Source organism: Pollicipes pollicipes, unplaced genomic scaffold (genome assembly GCF_011947565.3).
Source record: "Pollicipes pollicipes isolate AB1234 unplaced genomic scaffold, Ppol_2.1 Scaffold_6138;HRSCAF=7277_pilon_pilon_pilon, whole genome shotgun sequence".
In the NCBI taxonomy this organism is placed as follows: Eukaryota; Metazoa; Arthropoda; class Thecostraca; order Pollicipedomorpha; family Pollicipedidae; genus Pollicipes; species Pollicipes pollicipes.
The window spans coordinates 26,989,834-27,013,126 of NW_023596818.1; the positions used below are offsets into that span (position 1 = coordinate 26,989,834).

Sequence of the window (23,293 nt, forward strand, 5' to 3'; positions counted from 1 at the left end):
CCCACCACAGCCGGGCGTGGGAGGGTGTCGCCAGCGGGGCTATCATCAGCTCCGTGAGCTCGTGCCGGGGAGGCGGCACCGTCTCCGCACACTGGGCGCTGGATCGCCGGCTGACGTCATCATTAGCTCCGTGAGCTCGTGCCGGGGAGGCGGCACCGTCTCCGTACACTGGGCGCTGGATCACCGGTTGGCGTCATTATCCAAACACACAGCTGACTGGCAGGGCAACACACGCTGCTGCCGTGGCGGCCAAACACTCCAGGGCCGGCTGCGGTTACCTACCACCGAGTGTACTGATGTAACGTAGTAACACGGGACGGAGACCACAAAAACACGGCCGCCCACCACACAGCATCTTCTGTCACCAAGAGACGGCGTGGTGGTCATGGCTTGTATATACGCGGGAAGATGACACAAACGCCATGGTCCCGCAGGCTCGTATACAAAAACGGCAAACGGGGCCAAGTGAGGAGCTAAATATAATAATCAGTGGTTCCACCAGCCGGAAACAAAGGATGACAAACGAGGTCATATAAAGAGCCAATTACATTTTGATAAATAAAATATAACTGAACGTAAGTATACCAACATGCATGCGCGGATGCGAATCAACATGGCAAAGACGACCAATCGTGGGTAAACCGGGGGGCAATCAATCGGGGGTAAATGAAAGGTATAGTACGTGACACACATGTGGGGCACCACACGCAGCTCTGTCCGCAGTTTTCCCAGCATCAGGCGGCCGCCGCTCCGGTCCAGTCGGCGCGCCAGCCCGGGCCGGCGGGGCGGGCCGCCGGCTCACCTGGTATCGCTGCTGGAGGTCGGTAAGCTGGGCGTCCAGTGCGCGCTGCAGCTCTCTGCCGGCCCTGCCGCCCTTCCGCGCCTTCCTGTGGAGCCGGAGCGCTCCGCCGAGCGCTTCTTCAGCTCGTACCGCTGGCGCTTGTACTCTGAAACAGCCGGCCGCTGGCGTCAACGGCTGCCCAGCCACCGAGGGATGGAGTCGGCGGCCAGGCCGTCACGGAGGAGAGGTGTCGGCCGGCCAGGTCGGCTGCCCAGCCACCGAGGGGTGGAGTCGGCGGCCAGGGTCGGTCCACAGAGGAGTGGTGTCGGCGGTCCAGGCCGGTCACGGAGGGTGGTGTCGGCGGCCAGGCCGGTCACAGAGGAGTGGTGTCGGCGGCCAGGCCGGTCACGGAGGGGTGGTGTCGGCGGCCAGGCCGGTCACGGAGGGGTGCAGTCGGCGGCCAGGCCGGTCACGGAGGGGTGGTGTCAGCGGTCAGGTCGGTCACGGAGGGGTGGTGCCGGCAGGTCGGTCACGGAGGGGTTGTGTCGGCGGTCAGGTCGGCGCCCTGTCACGGAGGGGTGTTATCGGCGGCCATGTCGGTCACGGAGGAGTGGTGTCGGCGGTCAGGTCGGTCACGGAGGGGTGTTGCCGGCAGGTCGGTCACGGAGGGGTGGTGCCGGCGGCCGCAACAGAGGTTACAGGAGCGGTGTCGGCGGCCAGGTCGGTCACAGAGGAGTGGTGTGAGTGGCCACGTCGGTCACAGAGGAGTGGTTTCGGCGGCCAGGCCGGTCACAGAGGGGTGATGTCGGCGGTCAGGTCGGATACGGAGGGGTGATGTCGGCGGTCAGGTCGGTCACGGAGGGGTGATGTCGGCGGCCAGGCCGGTCACAGAGGGGTGATGTCGGCGGCCATGTCGGCCACGGAGGAGCGGTGTCGGCGGTCAGGTCTGTTACGGGGGGGGGGGGGGGGGGCGATGCCGGCGGCCAGGGTGGCGCCCGGCCGCCTTAGAGACGACGCCGAGGCAAAGCTCTAATCCATGGCGTCGCCAGTCGTGTCACGTTTCAGCACCGGCCAACTGCGCCCGATGGCCACACTGTCTCGACACGAAACTCGACTCAGCAGATGGCGACCGGCGCAATTATTTTCTCGTCATCATCAGCAGGACAGCAGCGGCGTTACTAGAGCGAGTCACATGAACTAGCGCACGGGCAAAGATAAACATCGCCGACAAAACACTCCGACAGACCAGGAGTGTAAACAAAAAACCAGACGAACAAAAAGCCCCATGGTCAAGGTCCCCAGTCCACGACAGGATTTCGATCTCACCACGCACCAGCTTCGGCTGCGTCCCAAGGGCGCCGATGAGCCGACGTGCTTCGTCACGTGACGCGCCGGTGGACCGACACGATTCGTCACGTGATGATCACATTGGGATTGACGTGATCGGGACCGCGTTTTCTAGCGGCGCAGCGGCGAAAACGAAACAAGGCAACAACCAAAACCATTCACAGTTAGCAAGGCTGAGCCACGTTTGTCGTCGCCCACTCCCTGTTCTCCATCCCACCACTACATTTCCGCCCGCAACCCGGCCGTCCCAATCGTGTCTGAAGCCTCGTGACTGGCAAGATCCTGGATCAGCCATCGTCAAAATCCCCCTCCTCCCTGCTCGATCTCTACAACCTGCAGGTCGTTGGACTAACCTTACCCTAGACAAAGTCATGTCCATTTCACACATCGTTCACCATGACAGCTGCGCCAGAAGCAGACATCCGTGAATGGAGACGTACCGACCACCGGCTGCACAGATCTCACGGATAGCATGCGTGCATTGTTAACGACTACGGGGTACGAACGCTGTGACAACGATGTAGCCCACCGCATGAGCCGGACCCGGCACAGAGCCCTCCTTTTCCTGAGAAACCTCGGCAGCAGAAAATACCCGAGATCAAGCCCGCAACTGAATCCGAAAGTCTAGTTCCCGTCCTCCACCCTGGAGCGACGGACACTGCTGGTGCTGGGCGTTCGGCGAAGCGTGCGGCTCTACGGTAGCGATTGTACGATGGCGTAATGGACATTACGCTAGTCTGCACGCTGCTGCTGCAGCTGTTGCACATCGTCAAAATAGCGCACTCTCACTGATCCAATGTCCAACGCAGTGCCGAGCCCCATACAGATGCACGTCAATGGAGACTGTGCCCACAAACCGCCACCCCCGATCACTGAGATCGTCTGCATATGTCTGGCCTGGGCGCCGCTCCGGCCCGACGCCGCTGAGCGGGTGACGTCACACGGCACGCGCCACACGTGAGACTCCTCCACACGGGGCTGGCCGGCGCGCGGGAGAGAGCGCGCGGCGCGCCGGCCGCCAGCCCGTCCAGCGTCTGCGCGTGCCGGACAGCGGCGCCAGCCAGGGCTGCCGACCTGCCCAGTACAGCTCGCCTGAGCGTCAGTCAGCGGCGCAGCCAGCGCTGCAGACCTGCCCAGCACAGCTAGCCTGAGCGCCCAGCCAGCACTGCGACCTGCCCAGCACAGCTGGCCCGAGCGTCAGCCGGCGGCGCCAGCCAGCGCTGCCGACCTGCCCAGCACAGCTGGCCTAAAGCCAGCCAGCACTGCCGACCTGCCCAACACAGCTGGCCTGGGCGTCAGCCAGCGCTGCCGACCTGCCCAGCACAGCTCGCCTGAGCGTCAGCCAGCGCTGCCGGCCTGCCCAGCGCAGCTGGCCTGAGCGTCAGCCAGCGCTGCCGACCTGCCCAGCACAGCTGGCCTGAGCGTCAGCCAGCGCTGCCGGCCTGCCCAGCGCAGCTGGCCTAAGCGTCAGCCAGCGCTGCCGACCTGCCCAGCACGGCTAGCCTGAGCGTCAGCCGGCGGCGTCAGCCAGCGCTGTCGACCTGCCCAGCACAGCTGGCCTGAGCGTCACCGCGTCATTGTCAGCCGGCGGTCACCGCGGCGGACAATGCCATCGGGCGGAGAATGACGAGGGAAGCGGCGCGCGCGTAGAAAGTGGTGTGGCAAAGCTACCGGAGCGGGCGTGTTTCATTGAACAGATGCCAACACTGTGCTTGTGTTGGGTGACGTTCTGTCGATCGCTCGCACACCTGGCACACTGTCTTCTCCACCCACGACAATGCCATCAGAAGGCTTCTGCTGACCCCGTCGCGCGGACCGCCGCGAGCGCCGCGTCGTCTCCTACCGGCGTTCCCCGGTGGCCGCCGCCGCCGCCGCCGCAGCCCAGGCCGGCAGCTCGCACACCGCCGCCGCTGCCGCTTCCTGTTTAACTTCGACCAATGGAGGCGGCACACTGGGACCGACGCACGACGGTGCCGACTGGGTCCGCGCCAGGGCCCGGCGGTGACGCCGCGCCGCTGCCGACGCGCCGGCCGACACCGAGGCACCGTCCGCTCAGGGCGGCGCCCGCGTCAGGGCCCGGCGGTGACGCCCCGTCGCTGCCGACGCGCCGGCCGACGCCGAGGCACCGTCCGCTCCAGGGCGGCGCCCGCGTCAGGGCCCGGCGGTGACGCCCCGCCGCTGCCGACGCGCCAGCCGACGCCGAGGCACCGTCCGCTCCAGGGCGGCGCTCGCGCCAGGGCCCGGCTGGTGACGCCCCGCCGCTGCCGACGCGCCGGCCGACGCCGAGGCACCGTCCGCTCGAGGGCGGCGCCCGCGTCAGGGCCGCGCTGCCGCCGAGTTCGTGCGCCGAGTCACAGTAGGCTGGGAGAACGCTGAATACGACCGTCCACTGCCGACGACACAAGTGCTAGAGGCTATCGGCGATGGAAGTCGGAGTAAAGCCACATCGCCCGCTGTAAATGTACATAAATGCAGATCACGCTGAACGCAGCCGCTACCAGTGAGGGATGGCTGAAACGCCACGCGTCCTGCTTCCCCGGCAGCGACGGAGTAACTATCACGGCGACGTGGGAGCCGGAGGGAGGGAGGGAGCATAATGTTACGCCCATGGTCGAACGTTAACGTTCATACGTTACGACATACGTTTTTACCGTTCAAAGGTGCACTCTTCGCAGAGGCGGAGGCACAGCGCGGCCAGAACGGTCATTCCTTTCCACCCTCCGACAACAGGCAAAAACCAGTCACATGGGAGCGTGAGCCCTCTCTCCGGCGCCGACAGACGTAACCCCAGGCGCGGGGCCAAGCGCCGCGGCCGGCCGGGCCGCTCCTCCCGCCAGATCGGCACCCATCCCTGCTGTTAGCGCCCAGAGCTGACCCGGCGTAGCTGAGCCCGGACCCGATCACAGGCCGGTGGCGCTCGTGATGGTCCAACTGTTCGGTGTTAGATCACCAACCGCTCTGTTCTTCACTGACCCCAGGTTACGTGCGTTGTCACTGGGTTGTGGTACTACTGGCCATAGCAGTTGCATGCGAACGGTGTAACCACGAGTTTTTTCGGGGAGTAGGCTGGACCGGCGGTCCGTGTTTTAATTGGCAGAGGCGCGCGAACGCCAGCTGGCGACTTTGTCGCACGGCAGCGCCGTCAGCTGTTGGGTGTCACTGACCGGCAGATGGCCGGTCGACCGTCCGCACCGCCGGCTGCTGGCTGGCATCGCACCCCAGCAGGACAGAACTCTGCTAATGGCGGAGCCGAGCCAGGACGAGCCGAGCCGAGCCTGAGCCGAGCCGAGCCGGGCCGGGCCGGGCCGGGCCGAGCCGAGCCGGGCCGGGCCGAGCCGAGCCGAGCCGAGCCGAGCCGAGCCGAGCCGAGCCGAGCCGAGCCGAGCCGAGCCGAGCCGAGCCGAGCCGAGCCGAGCCGAGCCGAGCCGAGCCGAGTCGAGCCGAGCCGAGCCAGGACGAGCCGAGCCGAGCCGAGCCGAGCCGAGCCGAGCCGAGCCGAGCCGAGCCGAGCCGAGCCGAGCCGAGCCGAGCCGGGCCGGGTACGGCCATCGATCCCGCCGCCACCGCCTGATTACGGCGGTCCGCCGATGAAACGGATATCGGTCGGCCATTATTGCCCGCCGCCGCCGCCGCCAGCCATCTTCAGGCTCAGCCAATGGAAGGGGCCATCATCGGCCGCGGGGAGCGCCGCGCCGGTCCCGGTCGGCCGACGCCTCCGGCCCGGACATACGAGGACCTCCAGCACGGCAAAGGACGGATTTCCCGAAGGCCCAGTCGATGACTGTCAGCCCCATGACGACGGAAGACGCGCCGTTCCCATCGACCGGCCGGCGGCGGCAGCTGTCGGTCCCGGTGCCAGCCGGCGGCCGCTACTTCGTCGGTAATAAACGTGATGGATGTCGCAGCAGCTCTGCAAAAACTTCCGCAAGCTTTTTCGATTGCGTCTGGCGACCGCAGGGTGACCGCGTTTCAAAGCCGCCGCACTTTGCAACGTGGCGCACCCAATCTCGGGGATGCTGTCGCGCTCTGGAGCCCTGTCAGCCCGTCCGACGCCGCTCGCCGACGGTCGTCGTGAGCGAGCCCATATCTGTAGCCGGCGCCGCCCGACACGGAGCCGCGCGCGTCACGACCCGACTTTTGCGCCACTCGTGCCGTCCCGCCCCTGCCCCGCCTGTGGTCCCCCGTGAGCGGGGCCGGGATGCCGTCGGCCCGCGCAGGCCAGCCGGCTTTTGCGCCACTCGTGCCGTCCCGCCCCTGCCCCGCCTGTGGTCCCCCGTGAGCGGGGCCGGGCTGCCGTCGGCCCGCGCAGGCCAGCCGGCTTTTGCGCCACTCGTGCCGTCCCGCCGCTGCCCCGCCTGTGGTCCCCCGTGAGCGGGGCCGGGCTGCCCTCGGCCCACGCCAGCCCGCCGGCTTTTGCGCCACACGTGCCGTCCCGCCCCTGCCCCGCCTGTGGTCCCCCGTGAGCGGGGCCGGGATGCCGTCGGCCCACGCAGGCCAGTCGAGCCTGGCCCGCTCACCACTCCGGGGATGTTTGGCCACCAGCACCAGCGGTAAAGCGGGCCACAGATCCCCGCCGCGGAGCACGGCTCGCCAACACCCCGCACCCACCCCAGGTACGCGCGACCCCGCGACCGACAGGCAGCCAGCACTGCACGCGGCGCCACGCCCGATGACAGCCGTTGTTGGACGAGAGCTGCTCGGCCACTCATGTCCTGTCCCGCCCCTGACATGTTTATCTACTCAGTGGCGTCCAGCCACTGAAGTGACCACATCGCGCCGAGTCTGACAGCCCGCGGCCGCCCAGACCAAGCGCCGCCCGTCGCCGACCTGTCCAGGGAGGGGGAGGACTGCAAAACAACGGGACTCGACGCGACAGTAACCGTACACGGGCCGGGCCGGAGGTCAGCTGGCACATGGCCGACCGGAAGCGACCCCACCCCCGCCTGCAACCGTACACCGGACCGCCGGTCGGCACATGACGTGCACCAGACCGCAGGTGATCACCCCCCGATCGCACATGACGTACACCGCAGGTGAGCACATGACATATACCTCACCCCCCGATCGGCACATGACGTACACCGGACCACCGATCGGCACATGACAATGCACCGGGACCGCAGGGGCACCATGACGTACACCTCACCCCCGGCCGGCACCAGGACAGTACACCGGACCGCCAGTTAGGTCTTCCGGTTCCGACTGCGTGGTGCTCCGGTTCCGACCTGGCGGGAGGGCGCCTGGTCGGCCAGCCAGCACCTGCCACCGGCTGACGGTCACACGCAGCTCAGGGGTTCACCGGCAGAGGAGAACACGTTCGCTCAGACCCGCAAGCTATCATCAGCTTTGGTCAGTTGTAATCAGCGCGCATCACCCATGTCTGGTCGGGTCCTCCCTTGGGACCCCCTCGTTTACCATAGCCTTTGATCGGTTGTGATCATTACGCATCGCCTGAGACCAACGCGCAGATGCAGTCTGCGTAGATCGGACGCGGCAAGCCCCTATCAGCCCAGGTTATCATCGATTAGCTCTAGCCATCACGCAGCAGCCGTGACCGGCCCACGCCAGGTGTGATCTCTCGTATCACCTCAGGTTATCACGGATCCCCTGACCGTCCCGGCGGCCGTCCCAGAGGCCCGCCGGCGGTCATCCCACAGGCCCAGAGCCGCCCAGAGCGTCCATCAGGTCTCGGTCGAGGTGGGGCCATCAACGCACCAGCCCGGGAAGCGGGGGAACGGTGGCGCTCGGCACACCCGGCACACAGGCCCAGAGCCGCCCAGCGCGTCCACCAGGTCTCGGTCGAGGTGGGGCCATCAACGCACCAGCCTGGGGAGCGGGGGAACGGTGGCGCTCGGCACACCCGGCACACAGGCCCAGAGCCGTCCGGCGCGTCCATCAGGTCTCGGCCGAGGTGAGGCCATCAGCGCGCCAGCCGGGGGAGCGGCGGCGCGGCGGCGCGGCGGAGCGGCGGCGCGGCGACGCGGCGGCGCGGCGGCGGAGCTCCGCACACCCGGCACACAATGCTGGCGGGCCGCTGGCCGGCAGCTGTCAATACGAGTGGCACAGGGACGGCCGTATTCTTGGCACGCACGGCGGCGCCAGCGGCCGAACGGCGGCGGCGGCGGCGCACGCCTCCCGCTCGCGGTGCAGAAGCGCGGGCGACGCGCGCTAACGCAGTCAGCCGGTGCAGAGCTGCAGCCCCGCGTGTCAACGCCGAGGCCGGCCGGGCGCCGCCCCGCTTCCGCACAAGGGCAGAAGCGGCGCGCCGCCAACGTCTCCGCGTAAGCGTGCACCGCCTACGCGGCTTGCGGACGCCTGGGAGCGATAAGCACGCAGGCGTGCGCGCCTTTCACGCCGGTGTGCGCGACGCCGGTGAAAGTTCAGGCATCGGGGTGAATGGGTCACTCGGCAGGGGCCTGTCATAGCTCAAGTGCCCCGCATTGCCCGCCCGTAAAGCGGCCGCGGCCGACAGCGGTGCCGAGCAGTCTGAACAACCCTCGCCACCGAGGAGCGGCTCTAAATTTCTGAGAGTCGACCGACCTGACCGGCAGCGTCCAGACGTGAGAGCAGCGCGGTCGGCTGTACAGAGTACCTCCCCGCGTACCCCTGGCACCATTCGTATCACCTCGCCTTCACACGCGCTCCGCGTGCGGTAACAAGCGCGGCGATGCGAGACACGGCCGCCCAGACGCGCGTGGCGGCGATAGCTGACATGAGCGGGCCCAGCGCGGTGCCGCCTGATCCCCGGCGAGTCGGGCCGAGCCGGACCGCACGCAGCCGAGCCGGGCCCGCGCGCCGGCAGTGCCGCCAGCTCGTCACAGCCGAGCCGGGAGAGCCGGGAGAGCGCCCGCCCACCGGCACGCCAGCCGCAAAACGACGCCGGCCCGCTACCCACGGCTGCCGCCACCGGCTCATGACATACACCGAGAGCTTGTCCGCACCGACTCGCTTGTCTGGGTGCCATCAAGTCATTGATTCAGATATCACCCAAGGGCCGGAGGTTCAATCAGAACCCATTTCGCTCACGAGCATGCCATAGGCTCTATCTAGACGAGTCTTTTAAATCTAGACGGGCCAGACTATCCACTTAGACGGGCCAGACTATCCACTTACAGGAGCGCCAGCCGCGCAACACGCCATCCAGGGTCAGAGGCGGGACAATGTCCCCCAGCTACGCCGATCTATAAACTCCTCTTACTGCGGCCCGCGGTGTAACTTTCGGTGTAGCTGGAGGGGGCATCGCAGCACTCACATTCCACATACTGAAGGAAACTGACCAAAGTCGGGGAATGCACGTGTTTTGACATATGTTGGGGTAAGGTTGGCCAATTAGCCAACACTAACCCACCACCACCCAAATGTTTTGCAAAACTACGCCGCTGACTGTAGTTAATCGTCTGTTGCGTGATCTCTTGCAGAGAAAATGTGTCCAGATTGAAGGTTTTTAGTGGAAATGATGCCTGTTATAGACAGGTTTGGACACTCAGTTTTATACTATTTTCTTGTCTTCGATCTTTATTCGCGGATATGTCACATTGTCCAATGATTTCGACCTCCTGATTTTTGACGACGACAGTTTGGTCTCACCTCTGTCCCCTTTTGAAACCGCTTCAAGTCATCATCGGTAAATTTTGCAGCCAACAGTTTTGCTGGCCAAATTTTACAGACAGCACGGGTGTAGGCAGGGTCAGACTCCGTTGTAGCAGAGCTGAAACAGTGATGTGCGGAGAACTATTCCCCAGGTGCGTATCGCGCACCACCATGCATAAATTAGCGCAAACATCACTCAACAGGGTTAGTTACCGTAATCAAGATTCGTTATCTAAATCACGGCTGATTATCTTTATTAGCGTTGATTACTTCGGGGAGGCTTACGAGCTCTGTGGAAACAGGTCACCACGACCTACACGGACGAGAGAGAGCAAGAGACGCCAGCGAGTTACCGAGACTACAAGCCACGGGGGCACCAGCCAACCCAACGCAAAATTGACAGGGACCGACCGGGCGCCGTCTCCTCAATCACCGTAATGAAACTACGCACTTGTTATTCACGCCACATGAGCACGCGCACCATAAACGACTTAGTTTCACCGACACGCCCTCGTCATAAATTGCCCACGAACTGAAAGCTGATGCAAAACTGGCTTTTTTCGGACCAGTCTGGTTCCTAGAGTTTCCGAAGGGCGGCGGTCTGAAGCTTACTTTCGTGAAGCTACAGCTGAAGAAGCTTAATACGGCGCAACTGCGAAGCTCGCGTGCACCGCGGAAGCGTGTACATCGTGTTCCACACCATGCATTTGTCTGTCTCCGTCTGAGATCAACACATCTGCCAGCCGAAGCCCACGTGCCGTCTAACTCACTCGCAGTCCCTCCCCTCGCCCATCCACGGTCGCGGGGCCAGTTCCAAAGAGCGTAACTACAGCTGACGACTTCTCATGCGCGCGGGACTGACAATAGGACGCTTGGTTTTGCCGGCTTTGTACTGGATGGTATCTAGAGCATCATGATCTTTTACGATCCGGGTGCCTGTACGGGGTAATCTTAAACCGACGCAAGTCGCTGGCCTGCGACTTGCTGACTGCGACTTGCACTGGTAACCCAGCCGCCGGTGCGAGCCGGCCGCGAAGCTGTGTCCCCGTCGGCTGCTGCAGCGCCGGCTACCGTCGGCCTCGGCCGCGCTGACCAGCGCGGCCGGCAGCTCGCCGCCCCCCGTCACCACAGCGTCCGTGCCCCGCTCGCACATCAAACAGACGCGGCGCGGCGGACGCGCGGCGGGCGCCGACCGGCTCGGCACCGAGCGGCCGACCGCCGCACGGACCGCCACCGGGCCAGCCGGGCCTTCGCCGCCGCTGGGCGGGGGCGGGGGCGGGGGCGGGCGGCCGTGGCGGGCCCGCTCCCGGCGTCCGCCCATCCACCGAGCAGCCCAACACGCCGCCGCGGCCTGACCCATCCGGCACTCGGCAGCCGTCCATCGGCTCCAGCCACATATTACCGCCGAGAGACACTGCCAACGACTCGGCGCGGGTCAGCCTCAGGGAGGCAGCGGTATTTACGACCCACTGCGGCACGGCTCGGAAGTTTGCCCCAGGATGACTCCGTGTTTGAACAGAGTTCGACGGATGTCCCCGTGAATGGTTCACATTGTCGGACGGCACAGACCTGCAAGAGAGATCAATACGGTAAGACTGGCCGCCTCCAGGGTCTGTATGAGATTTCAACTCGGAGCCAGTGTTGAGCTATTGCCATTTCTCAGACCGTCAACGGGAAAGCCTCGCCCGCCAAACGAATTTAGCACTGTCGAAAACAGCGCCTCATTTAAATCACAAATCCGTCGCGCAGACAAACAAGAGGCGATGGGCAGAGACTGGCTACCACAAAAAGGCGGCAAAACGGCCGAAGACGCCCGCAATACGAAATACCAAACCATCGATTACGAACAAGAAATCACGAGCAGCAGCGATAGGAAGAAAAAAGGCGCCAGTCATCGCACGGAAGGCCGACCTCATAGATCTCCGTCAGCGCCGCTCCAGCGGACATGAGTAATTCCAGGACCGAACGCCGCACGCACGGCGCCCGGAAACGAGCGCAGCACAACGTCATAATGCACTCAGCGGCCGGGCCTGGCCGGCTGCCGGCGGAGTGGCCTCAGCGGCCGGGCCTGGCCGGCTGCCGGCGGAGCTGGCCGGCCGAGAACGTCCACTCAGCGGCCGGGCCTGGCCGGCTGCCGGCGGAGGTGGCCGGCCGAGAACGTCGGCCCATTGTGTGGCGTGGCGCGGGGCCGACCCGCACTGACCCCTCGGTATGACCTGACGACCCCCGTCGGCCGCGCGGCCGGCGGTGACCTGACCCCCAGCGCCGCCGGCCGCTGCCCGCATCGCCCTTCCACTGCGCCGCCCCGCCTCGCTTGCGGCGCGCGGTCGGCGGGCGGCGCGGCGGCACCGCAGAGACCGTTGAGTGCGACAAAGGACGCGGCTGCGGCGACAGAAGCTGCGCCAGGCGGGCGGCGACGGCGCCCGGGCGATGGACAGAGAACCCCGCACGCCGGCTGACCAACGGAGCGCTGTCGGCTGCCGTGCCCCCCCCCCCCTCTCCCACGCTCTCACCGCCGTCACCGCGGCGCCAGTCCGGGCCACGCACAGCTCCCTCTGGGACGGTGTACGGCCGCACCTACCGGCTGCAGACACGCAGCTCCGCTATCTGCCAATTAGCGGAAGTATGCTGGTCCGATCGGCGCCACGGGGCTGTGAGCGTCGCACCCCCTGACCGGCACCGCGAGCCGGGGGCGGGCCTGGCCGCTGGGTGATGGAGGACGTCGCGTCCCGTGCCCATCGACCCACGCGGCCGGCTCGTCGCTCTCCCCACCTCTGTCCGTCCAGACGTGCCGTCTCGGCTCGGCTTACCGTTCCCTCTGCTGTCCCTCCTCCCCGCCCGCTCCACCCCTCCCCGGCAGTACCAGTCGCGCTGCCCGCCGACAGCCGGCGTTCCCGTGGTGACGGATGGCTGGCCACCGCAGACGCGTCGGGTGGCGGCCACCCCGCCACGCACAGTCCATCAGCAGCAGGTCACGCGACAGGATAAGGCGCCGCATGATTCATATGAACCGGCCTGACAATAGTCTAAGCGGTGCCACGGGTGAGCTTTTCAACAAGAGAGCTACAGAGCACACCAATTCTGACTCGACGTAATGGAAAACCCGGCGGTGTTGATCTAATGGATCATCACCGTAATGGAAAACCCCGTCCCATATAAAAGGCCGCAGTCTTCTCCACTTTACATAATGTACGCACGACTGCCCATAACGCCATTTAAAGGGCAAGACTATCCGCGTTCGGTCCGAGGTAAAGTGCTCCCCTCAACAGCCGGTGCATGGGCCCAGGACAGATCGCTGGCGCACCCCAGCCGTACCGTGCCCACAGCCGTGACCCCAGTCCAGCCCGCCCTTTAGTGGCGTGTTCATGGGTACATGCAGGCCGCCCCTTCCCCGTGAAATTGTTACGCGCATTAGTATGCATATTCCAAGCGTGTTACCAACCGATAAATCCATGATGGCTTTGATTTTCATCAGGCGCTTCGACTGTTTTGACCGTTTTGCGCTGAACGGGTCAGGGCAGATCCGTAAAAGTAAGTGGATCGGAAATAGCGATTTTGTTCTGTGGCCTTCACGACATTTCGCGCGTCTGCGGCGCGCTAAAATGTTTTGAGCTGCCAGAAATTTCTAATTGTGCCCGCACCTTCCTCATTGCAACGTGGTGCCTACACGCCTGTTCTCGTCTCCCTGCTGTCTGAGCATGGCTCACCTTTGTTGTGCTCCTTCTCGAGCGCGGCGGCCGTCCTGCGCCAGTCGTCCAGCTTCTCCTGCAGCGGCATCACCAGACACTCGGCCAGCGCGCTGTAACCGGCGGCTGTTGTCAGAGAGGCGGCGCACTGGCGGCGGTCGCCCTCGCGCCGCGCCGGGGCACCGGCAGGCCGTGTCACAGCAGCTGCATGCCAGCAGTGCGCCCGGCAGCTGCAGCCGTCAGGTCTGCTGCCTGGCAGATCTGCTGCTGGACCGATGGCCATTCGGCGCCGGCAGCCGTGATTTGTGCGGGCTGGCCGGTGATGTTCGACTGATCCGCAGCCATCCCCCATACCAGCAGCTGCAGCCATCCCCCATACCAGCAACTGCAGCCATCCCCCATACCAGCAACTGCAGCCATCCCACATACCAGCAACTGCGGCCACCCCACATACCAGCAACCGCAGCCATCCCACATACCAGCAACTGTAGCCATCCCACATACCAGCAACTGCAGCCATCCCACATACCAGCAACTGCAGCCATCCCACATACCAGCAACTGCAGCCATCCCACATACCAGCAACTGCAGCCATCCCACATACCAGCAACTGCAGCCATCCCACATACCAGCAATTGAAGACATCCCCCATACCAGCAACTGCAGTCATCCCACATACCATCAGATGCAGCCATTCCCATACGATTATCTGCAGCCATCCTCCATACGATCATCTGCAGCCATCCTCCATACGATCATCTGCAGCCATCCCCCATAAGATCATCTGCAGCCATCCCCCATAAGATCATCTGCAGCCATCCCCCATACGATCATCTGCAGCCATCCCCCATACGATCATCTGCAGCCATCCCCCATAAGATCATCTGCAGCCATCCCCCATACGATCATCTGCAGCCATCCTCCATACGATCATCTGCAGCCATCCCCCATAAGATCATCTGCAGCCATCCCCCATAAGATCATCTGCAGCCATCCCCCATACGATCATCTGCAGGCCATCCCCCATAAGATCATCTGCAGCCATCCCCCATAAGATCATCTGCAGCCATCCCCATAAGATCATCTGCAGCCATCCCCCATACGATCATCTGCAGCCATCCCCCATAAGATCATCTGCAGCCATCCCCCATAAGATCATCTGCAGCCATCCCCCATACGATCATCTGCAGCCATCCTCCATACGATCATCTGCAGCCATCCCCCATAAGATCATCTGCAGCCATCCCCCATAAGATCATCTGCAGCCATCCCCCATAAGATCATCTGCAGCCATCCCCCATAAGATCATCTGCAGCCATCCCCCATAAGATCATCTGCAGCCATCCCCCATAAGATCATCTGCAGCCATCCCCCATAAGATCATCTGCAGCCATCCCCACGCGGCGCACACAGACAGCAGCCCTGTGACTCCCGGCGCCACTGCCTAACAGTGGTGCTGTGTCAACAGCCTCGTCTACCTTGACATTCGAATAGAACGCGACATGCATGTTCGGGAATTACATACGCCAGTACCAGGCATGCATGCTACACTCCCGACATCCCTGAATCATGCATACTACACTCCCGACATCCCTGAATCATGCACGCTACACTCCCGATATCCCTGAATCAAACAAATTGGCCATCACCGAATACACTACACCACAAACAAGCTCCAGTGGTTGGTGTCACCGACCCTACATCAATAATAATCAAATCCTGCCCCCCTGCACCGCCCCTGCTCTCCCGCATGCCTTGCTGTCGGCGACGGCTCTCCACGCGCGTCGACGGGCCTGGCGGGTCATGAGCCAGCAGCATTCCTGGCCCAGCAGGTGTCGGGTGCGCGCCGCCCCCGCCCCCGCCCGCATCGCGTGTGCGCCGGGTAGGCGGGTCGCACCACCGCCGACTGAGTGCTGACGGCCGGCCTCCCACCTGTTCGGTGTTTGGTCAGCCCGGCCTCTGCTCGAAGAGCCGGCGTCGAATTACGATACGGGTCGATAACCTTGTTCATTCAAACGCCAGCTGTCTGTGAGAAATGCGTTTCAGTTCTGTGTGTCAAGTGCTCTGTCACTTCACAGCAGGGGGCTGTTCGCGCTGGACAATACTCGCGGATGTGGTACGGAGGCGCACATCGGTCGACTCCCAGCTGTGCGTGAGCGCCTCTGACAAACGCCGAGTTCCCTGCCAGCCACGTCTGTTTGTGTCAGCTGACCGCCGCAGCTGACGTGTGGGGCCGGGACGTCCAGAGACTCGAGACTCAGAGACTCGAGCAGCCATGTCACCCAGCCGCGGGTCCCGCCGCCCGGAGGTCCTCTGACCGGTCTCACTTCTGGTCCCAACACCTGGAGGATTCTCTGACCGGCACCGGCCGCCACAACCACCTCTCTCTCTCGCTCTCGCTCTCTCGCTCTCTCTCTCTCTCTCTCTCTCTCTCTCTCTCTCTCTCTCTCTCTCTCTCTCTCTCTCTCTCTCTCTCTCTCTCTCTCTCTCTCTCTCTCTCTCTCTCTCTCTCTCCTCTCTCTCTCCCTCTCTCTCTCCCTCTCTCTCCCTCTCCCTCTCCCTCTCCCTCTCCCTCTCTCCCTCTCCCTCTCCCTCTCCTCTCTCACCTGGCGAACGTCTTGACCTTGGCCTCGACGGCCCGGTGCCGCAGGCAGATCCGAGTCAGAGCCGTACCGATGTCCCTGGTGGCGCCTGCGGCAGGGGAGGCAGACGGAGTCAGCGTCTGCCGTTTACGATACGGGGAGGTTATCACCGACGGCCACCGGCGACGGCGATAACTGGCAAACAGTCCCCGCTGGCTATTGGTCGGAGACATCCCGGTCTCAATAAAGCTCACAACACTCAACCAAGCTCTAGCGCACGGAGCAGCACATCGCTGACGCCAAACAGACGATCAAATCTTGTATCAGTGTTGCGTCAAACAATTCACAGGCCATGGCACGTCATAGTTTCCTAGTTTTTCAATTCATTGCGTTCATTAAAAACTGGATACATGCAAGTAAATGGTAAAAGAACTAGGTAATGTTTGCGATTTAACAACAGCGGACGCAATGCGCAATGCAAGTACCCACCGGCATAACCATAAATCAAACTTCACGAGTTCAACCTTTCTGCTTTTCAGTCAATGACGTACGCGTCAGGATGAGCCAGTTCGCTTCAAAAGGTTGTAAACGCTTCGAAATTACAACCACACCCTGTTGTGCGGTTCCAAGCATTGTAAACATTCCCTACTGGATTACGGAAGCATCGGAAGCCCAAACAAAATGGCGCTGTCCCGGGCAGCTTCGCATCAACAGGGCTGCGTTCGGCGGGGCGGACAAAGGCCGGCTCCGGCGGACGACCGAGGTCCATCCTTCAGGCCGCTGAGGCCCGGCGGAGTGGCCCGCCTGGCGGACGCCTCTGGCCCATCCTTCGGGCCGCTGAGCCCCCGAGGACGGCTGGGAGGGAGCGGCCGGTGGGACGCCCGACGGTCCGGTCACAGGGCCGGCCGACTGCGGTCCGATGGCGGCCGTCATGACGCCGCAGCCGGCCGCTCACGCACATTCCAGCCCTCCCACGCACATTCCGGTGCTCTCAGGCGCACACGGCTCGGCCGGGGCGGCGGCCGGCCCGACCGGCCGACTCGGCGCGCTCCGGGCGCGGGCGTCGGCGCCGCGCGCTCCGGAAGCCCGACACGCGGCTGGGCCGCAGCCGGCGCCGGCCGCTGCGGCGCATCCATTACGTGCCGTGCGCGGCGGCGGCGAGTGTGGCGCGGCACGCGCGGCCGTGCGCGGGAACCTCTCACGGTCGGCGCCGGGCGGCAGGCGCGCCGGAAAAAGCGCCGCCCGGGCCGTCGGATCACGAGCGGGCGGCATTCAACTGCGGCCAGCTGGGACGGGGCGAACGGCGACCTCCGGTACAGAGGAATGGTGGAGGTTGGTCTGGCGCACGTCATCACCGACCTCTGGCACATTATACTTCGATGACACTCGTTGACTCGACGCCACTGGCTCATGCGCCGTGAGTGTAGTGCTTGAGCTATTGCATTAAAAATGGAAATACTGAAGTGAGCTATCCACAAAACACACTTGCGCCTCCATACACAACCACTGCACACCTCACACAGGACATCTGTCAGCTCTTTGGGCTTCTTCAGGCTCTTTCCAGCAGTTTTCCGCCCGCTGCCGCAGCCGCCGGCCCGGCTAACCTGCTGGAGCTCCGAGCCGTGCGCCACGATGCGGCCGGGCGACCGCCGCCGTGCGAGCGGCCGCTGCCGGCCGCCCTCTCCTCACCGGTTCCGGAGAAAGTGCGTGATCAGACGGCGGTAGGCGCCGGCACGCAGCCGTGCAACGCAAGCCCGACCGGCGGCGATGCCTAAACCGAGCCGTGCTGTCCCAACCAGCCCGCTGGTTACGAGGGCCCGGACCGGACCGGACCGACCGGCCCGGCAGCGGCGGCGGCGGCGGCGGCGGCGGCGGCGGCGGCGGCGGACCTCGGCGGCCGGCAGGCACGGCGCCCGCGGAGGCTCCACAATACCGGGCTGGGCACACCACTGGGCCGGTCTCCGGACGCCGCGGAGACGGTAGTGTTGGCCCCAGCGCCGGTTTGGCGTCGGCCTGGATCGAGTGACAACAACCTACACTCAATAAGCAGCTGGTCTGTGGACTGATCCACAGGTGACTTCGGTTGGTGGCCTGCTGCTGTGGAAGACGCGTCCCGCTCCGGGCAGCGTATGTCAGCGGCTGCCAGAGCCCGCCTCTGGGCCAGAGCCTCTCCCTTCGGGGAGGGTCTGGCCAGACTGATTGGTGCGTCGTGTAGCCGCCGCCGACTGATTGCCGCTGCATCGGCGGCGGCGTCCTGGCCGCCCCGCCAGCCGAGGGGACCGAACAGGAGGCCGTCCCCCGCCACCCGGCGCGTGGACAGCAGCGGTCCAGGCCACGGGCGGTCGGCGCTGGAGGGTCGGCTGCGTGGCCACGCCCGGCCGGCTTCCCAGGAGCCGGTACGCCACACACTCGCCGTGCCACCCTCAGAGCAGGAAAACGAACGGTCCCACCGACAGTCCCAGCCCTGTTCCTGACTGGGTCACAGCGTGGGCGGCCAATATTCTCGCCACGAGCGGCTGTTATTCGGATCAGTGGGCGGCAGTCAGGAGCGATAACCGCAACCAGCAAGCTTTCCGCAGTCCACACATCCCACGCAACGACTGCAGCGAACTGGACGGCGTCCGACGCGGCCATGTGACGCCGCAGAAAGCCACTGGGCGCGGAGGAAACATTCCGCCTCAGCAGCCGGGGGCACAGAGGGAGAGTGACAGTGACAGACTGCCACCCGTCGGCCCCGACCGCTGGTGCAGCGCCAACTGGCTGCACACGGCAGAAGAAAAGAAGTGCCTGGAATGGGACAATGGAGGATAAAGGCGGACAATCGAGCTGCGCAAGCGGTCGTGCACCAGCAGATTTGACGTGCATATAGCGCACGCAATACGGCGACGCCAGCAGTGGCAGCACAGGGTCTCTTGCTTTCTGCTACCAGGCCTGGTCCAATCCTGTGAGCCCGTGGAGCTGTCCAAGTACTGGCAGAACCCTGCGACTTCCTGCTGGTGGGGAACACCACCCTGTGACCTGCTTCTGATGGAGAGCACGACCCTGTGACCTGCCAATGGCGGGAGATACGGCCATGCGATCTGCAACTGGCGGAAGACATAACCCTATGACCTGTGTCCTGAAGCTGACATGGTACACAACCCCGAGATCCATAGGCGTAGGAGCCGGCCAGCAGGTGTAAATGCAATAGCATCCCTACCTCCCGAGAATGTTGAGCATACAACGAGCATACTGCACCCTTTAATGCATCCTGAGCACAATGTACACTATAGCGACGCATGGACATAAATGGTCTTGGAACTCTCACTTTCTTCTCTGATCTTCTCCGATCTGCCACTGGAGAAGCAAAAAGCTTTGTGCCCTACTACTGGTGCAGGGCACGGCTCTGACTTGCCGCTGGCGGAGCACACGACTCCGTTCGCCACTCCCGCCGGCTGGTGCGGTCGATGCTGGGTGGAGGCAGCTAATTGCATTCCAGCCCGACCCGCGCAGATCGCCTGCCCTGGACGCGGGCCCCCGCCCACACGCGCTGCGGCGGCGGCGGCGGCCAGCACGGGGCGGGCTCCACGCACGCGGCACCGGCCGGCGCGCCGGCGGCGGTCGCGGCGCACTCCTGCCGACGCCGTATTGATCGCGCCGGCGTCTGTGCGTCCGCGTCAGTGTCACCGGCGGCGGCGGCGGCCGGCCTGCCGGATCTCCGCCGGTACCGGCACTGCGGGCCGACCCCGGCAGCGCGCGCCGCCGGCCGCCGCCCACCGCCCGCGCCGCGCACGCCGCCGAGCACGTGCTCGGCCAGCCGTCCCAGCACGAGCGATGTCGGGCGACGGCGGCCGAGCACCGACCGGTGGCGTTCCCCTCGGCTGCCGAGGCAGCGGCCGGACGCGGTCGCGGAGCCGCCGCTGTCGTCGCTGTCGCCGCCAGCCGCGGACCGGGCCGTTTTCAGGGTCAGAAAGCGCGCGGCCGGCGCGGCGCGGCGCCAATCAATACCGACGCTGACGCTGCCGCGGCGGCGGCGGCGGCGGCTGGGACGGCGCGCGGCAGACGGCGTGGCGCCTATCCCCTCCCCTCCCCTCCCCCTCCCCGGCCGGCCGGACGTGAGCTGCAGCGCCGCTCCGCTCCGGGCCGTGGCTCCGGCTGGGACCGGCTGCTGCTGCCTACCCCGCCCGGCAGCCGGGCGGCAGAAGCGTGATATCTGCGGCCGCAGTGATCCATGTCTGCATAATTCAGCCCGAGCGCAAACTTCTACGTGAGTTATGAGCCTCCCAGACTGAGTGGATCCAAATGCACGTCAGTCAGGTGGCGCGGAAGTTGGCAAGCAAGTTGTGAGCAGTTCTCGAATCGTACAGGATGTGGTAATAGTGTGTCGCACAGCATGCGCCCACTTCTCACAGTCTGAGTACCTCACGCGACGTGCGCGCTCGCCTCCACACCACGTGCCTTCCGTGTGCTTCGGTCGCTCTAGCCCCAAGCAGGGAGGGACGCGCGTAAGCCGTGCCACGTGACATGCGCGGCGCACGTCCTGCTCATCCTGACCTCCACAGGCTGTACGGCTCGGGCAAGAGCGCCAGTCCTGCCCGACTTGGGTACGCTTGGACTGGATCCCTCCAACCCTGCCCTTGTGCGTTCAGATCCCACCGACCTGCCGCTGTGTGGAGGTGCGCGGCCGCTGCCCCAGGCGCCCGTTCCGGCGGCCGGGGCCGGGCGCCGCTGCGGGCGCGCCGAGGCCGGATGAGCGAGTTTACACAGGTGGGCGCGTCCGGCCCCGCCTACCCGGTGCCGGCTCGTCCGCCGAACAACACTAGGCTGGGGCGGATGTGGACGGCGGGCGGACAGGAGACACGAGCGGACGCCCGGACGCCGGGGGAGACACCACCGGACACCCGGTCAGGAGACGCCGGGGGAGACACCACCGGACGCCCTGTTAGGAGACGCCGGGGAGACACCTCCGGACGCCCTTTTAGGAGGCGCCGGGGGAGACGCCACATGACGCTCTGTCAGGAGGCGTAGGAGACACCTCTGGACGCCCTGTTAGGAGACGCCGGGGAGACACCACCGGACGCCCTGTTAGGAGACGCCGGGGGGGACACCACCGGACGCCCTGTTAGGAGACGCCAGCAGGAGACACTACCGGACGTCCGGTCAGGAGGCGCCGGGGGAGACGCTGCGGGATGGGGCGCCGGTCCCCATAAAAAATGAAAAAAACTTCCTCCAATCAGCCGACGACATCAGCCGCGACGCGTGCGAAGCTGACCTGGGGGCAGCGAGGCTCGGCGGGTGCCGGCGGAGGTGACGGCCTTCAGCGCAGCCAACATCACGCCCAGTTCCGTCCGACTACGCCTCTTGACACATTCAATTTGAATGTCACACATTGTGGTTACATATTTTGAACATTCAACTTCACCACACGTATCTTTGTACACATCTCGTATGTTCAACTTCAATGCATTGTATTGCCATAAGCACACTGCGATGAGAAATCATGGCCATTGACCAGCCGCGACGCTGTCGATCGTGTGGCGTTATGGGCACGTCAGCACCAAAGCCCATTGTGTGGCTTGGCTGGGCGGACCGCCTTGGCTGCACTGAGTTTGGTCGTCGGCTCCTTGTTGACGCGCGGTGCCAAGCACGAACCCATTGTAGGCCTGTCCGGACGACTCTACCGATGATAAATGACGTGGCCTCACGATGAAGCCAACCACTCCACGCCATGTGGCATCGTGCTTGGTGGGCCACCGTCTGGCTACCGTGAGTTTCACGGTATATTACCGGTGTACGCCCCATGATCAGTGGTGAGCAGATACACCCAGACATAGCTCGCATCCCTAGCCAGAGTGTCGCCGCCTCCACGCCACGGACGGCCGCTGCCCCAGCCGCGTACGCGCCCCATTGCCGGCCGCGCATTAGCGGGCGGTGCGGCGGTGCTGATGCGTCGGAGATAGGCCGGGGCGCAGGCGGGAGGGAGCCCCGGCGGTCGCGCTCGCGGTCCGGCACCGGCGCCGCCCCAGCCGTCAGCAGGCTGCTGCTGCCCGCCGGCCGCCGGCGCCTCACCGGAGCGGGTTCCGGCCACCGGCAGCCGGCACAGGCGCAGGTTATCACCTCTGCTCCGGCGTCTTACCGGGATGGGTTCCGGCCACCGGCAGCCGGCGCAGGCGCAAGTTATCACTTCTGCTCCAGCGTCTTACCGGGATGGGTTTAGGCCATCAGCAGCCGGCGCAGGCGCAGGTTATCACCTCTGCTCCGGCGTCTTACCGGGATGGGTTTAGGCCATCAGCAGCCGGCGCAGGCGCAGGTTATCACCTCTGCCCCAGCGTCTTACCGGGATGGGTTTAGGCCATCAGCAGCCGGCGCAGGCGCAGGTTATTATCTCTGCTCCCGCGTCTTACCGGAATGGGTTTAGGCCATCAGCAGCCGGCGCAGGCGCAGGTTATCACCTCTGCTCCCGCGTCATACCGGGATGGGTTTAGGCCATCAGCAGCCGGCGCAGGCGTAAGTTACCACCTCTGCCGCCGGCGCCTCACCGGGGCGGGCTCAAACCACCGGCAGCCGGCGCAGGCGTAGCTTATTACATCTGCCACCGCGTCGAAATTAGTCCTGGCATCGCACTCGCGGCAGGGCATAAACTGCGAGCCTTCCTGACGTAAAGCGGTCAGGTGCCCGGTTTTACCGTCATTATAGCCGCACCGCCGGCGGAGCGTGGACCTCGCCGAGCCTCGCCGCACCGGGGCGCAGGTCGGGCGCCGCGAGCGCCGAGCCGGCCCATGGACACGGACGCTGGGTACAGGCAGCGGTATTTAACGGCCGGGCTGCACAGAAATCTCTTCAGTTGATCCAAAATGCCGCGATAAACATCCCATGAACACCAGGCATCCATTTTCGCAACGTACGGCTCCAGGTACAGCGGACATTAATGGCACCTTCCATAACGGCCACGTCCAAAACTGCACGTTATGCGACATGTATCCCAGACGAGAGCGAGGTGTAATCACACACCGGCACGAGACTAGTCAGCATGATGGCCTCTTACGGCTCCGCCACCCGCGGCAGAGGACGCAGCCAGGGGAGTGGCTGTGATAGGTGATGACGTGAGTCTATGGTTGATACACTTATGGATAAGAAAGATATGGATGCCATTTAGATAAGCCAAGCTCAAGTGCGTTGGTGTATTTCGTCCGTTTTGCCTGCCGTGATTTCAGTGCGTTTGACGTGGAGTGCCTCCTAGTCGCAGCGTTAAGTTTCAAATGGAGCGGTGTGTGACGCAAATGCAATCATAATTCGTTCATTGTTCGTGCTGCCGTTTCGAAACGCGG

The 23,293-nt window shown here is 64.4% G+C and overlaps 1 protein-coding gene across 1 annotated transcript in view; it reads right to left on the reverse strand.

Annotated features, from left to right (window-relative positions):
• The window catches only part of LOC119105518 (protein MTSS 2), a 72,642-nt gene that overhangs the window by 22,964 nt on the left and 26,385 nt on the right, over positions 1 to 23,293 (reverse strand). Inside the window, exons 5-6 of the mRNA XM_037228982.1 lie at positions 16,011 to 16,095; positions 13,426 to 13,517 (exon numbers count right to left, since the gene is read on the reverse strand). Of these exons, the coding sequence (XP_037084877.1) occupies positions 13,426 to 13,517; positions 16,011 to 16,095 (177 nt within the window). The remainder of the gene's footprint in view (positions 1 to 13,425; positions 13,518 to 16,010; positions 16,096 to 23,293) is intronic.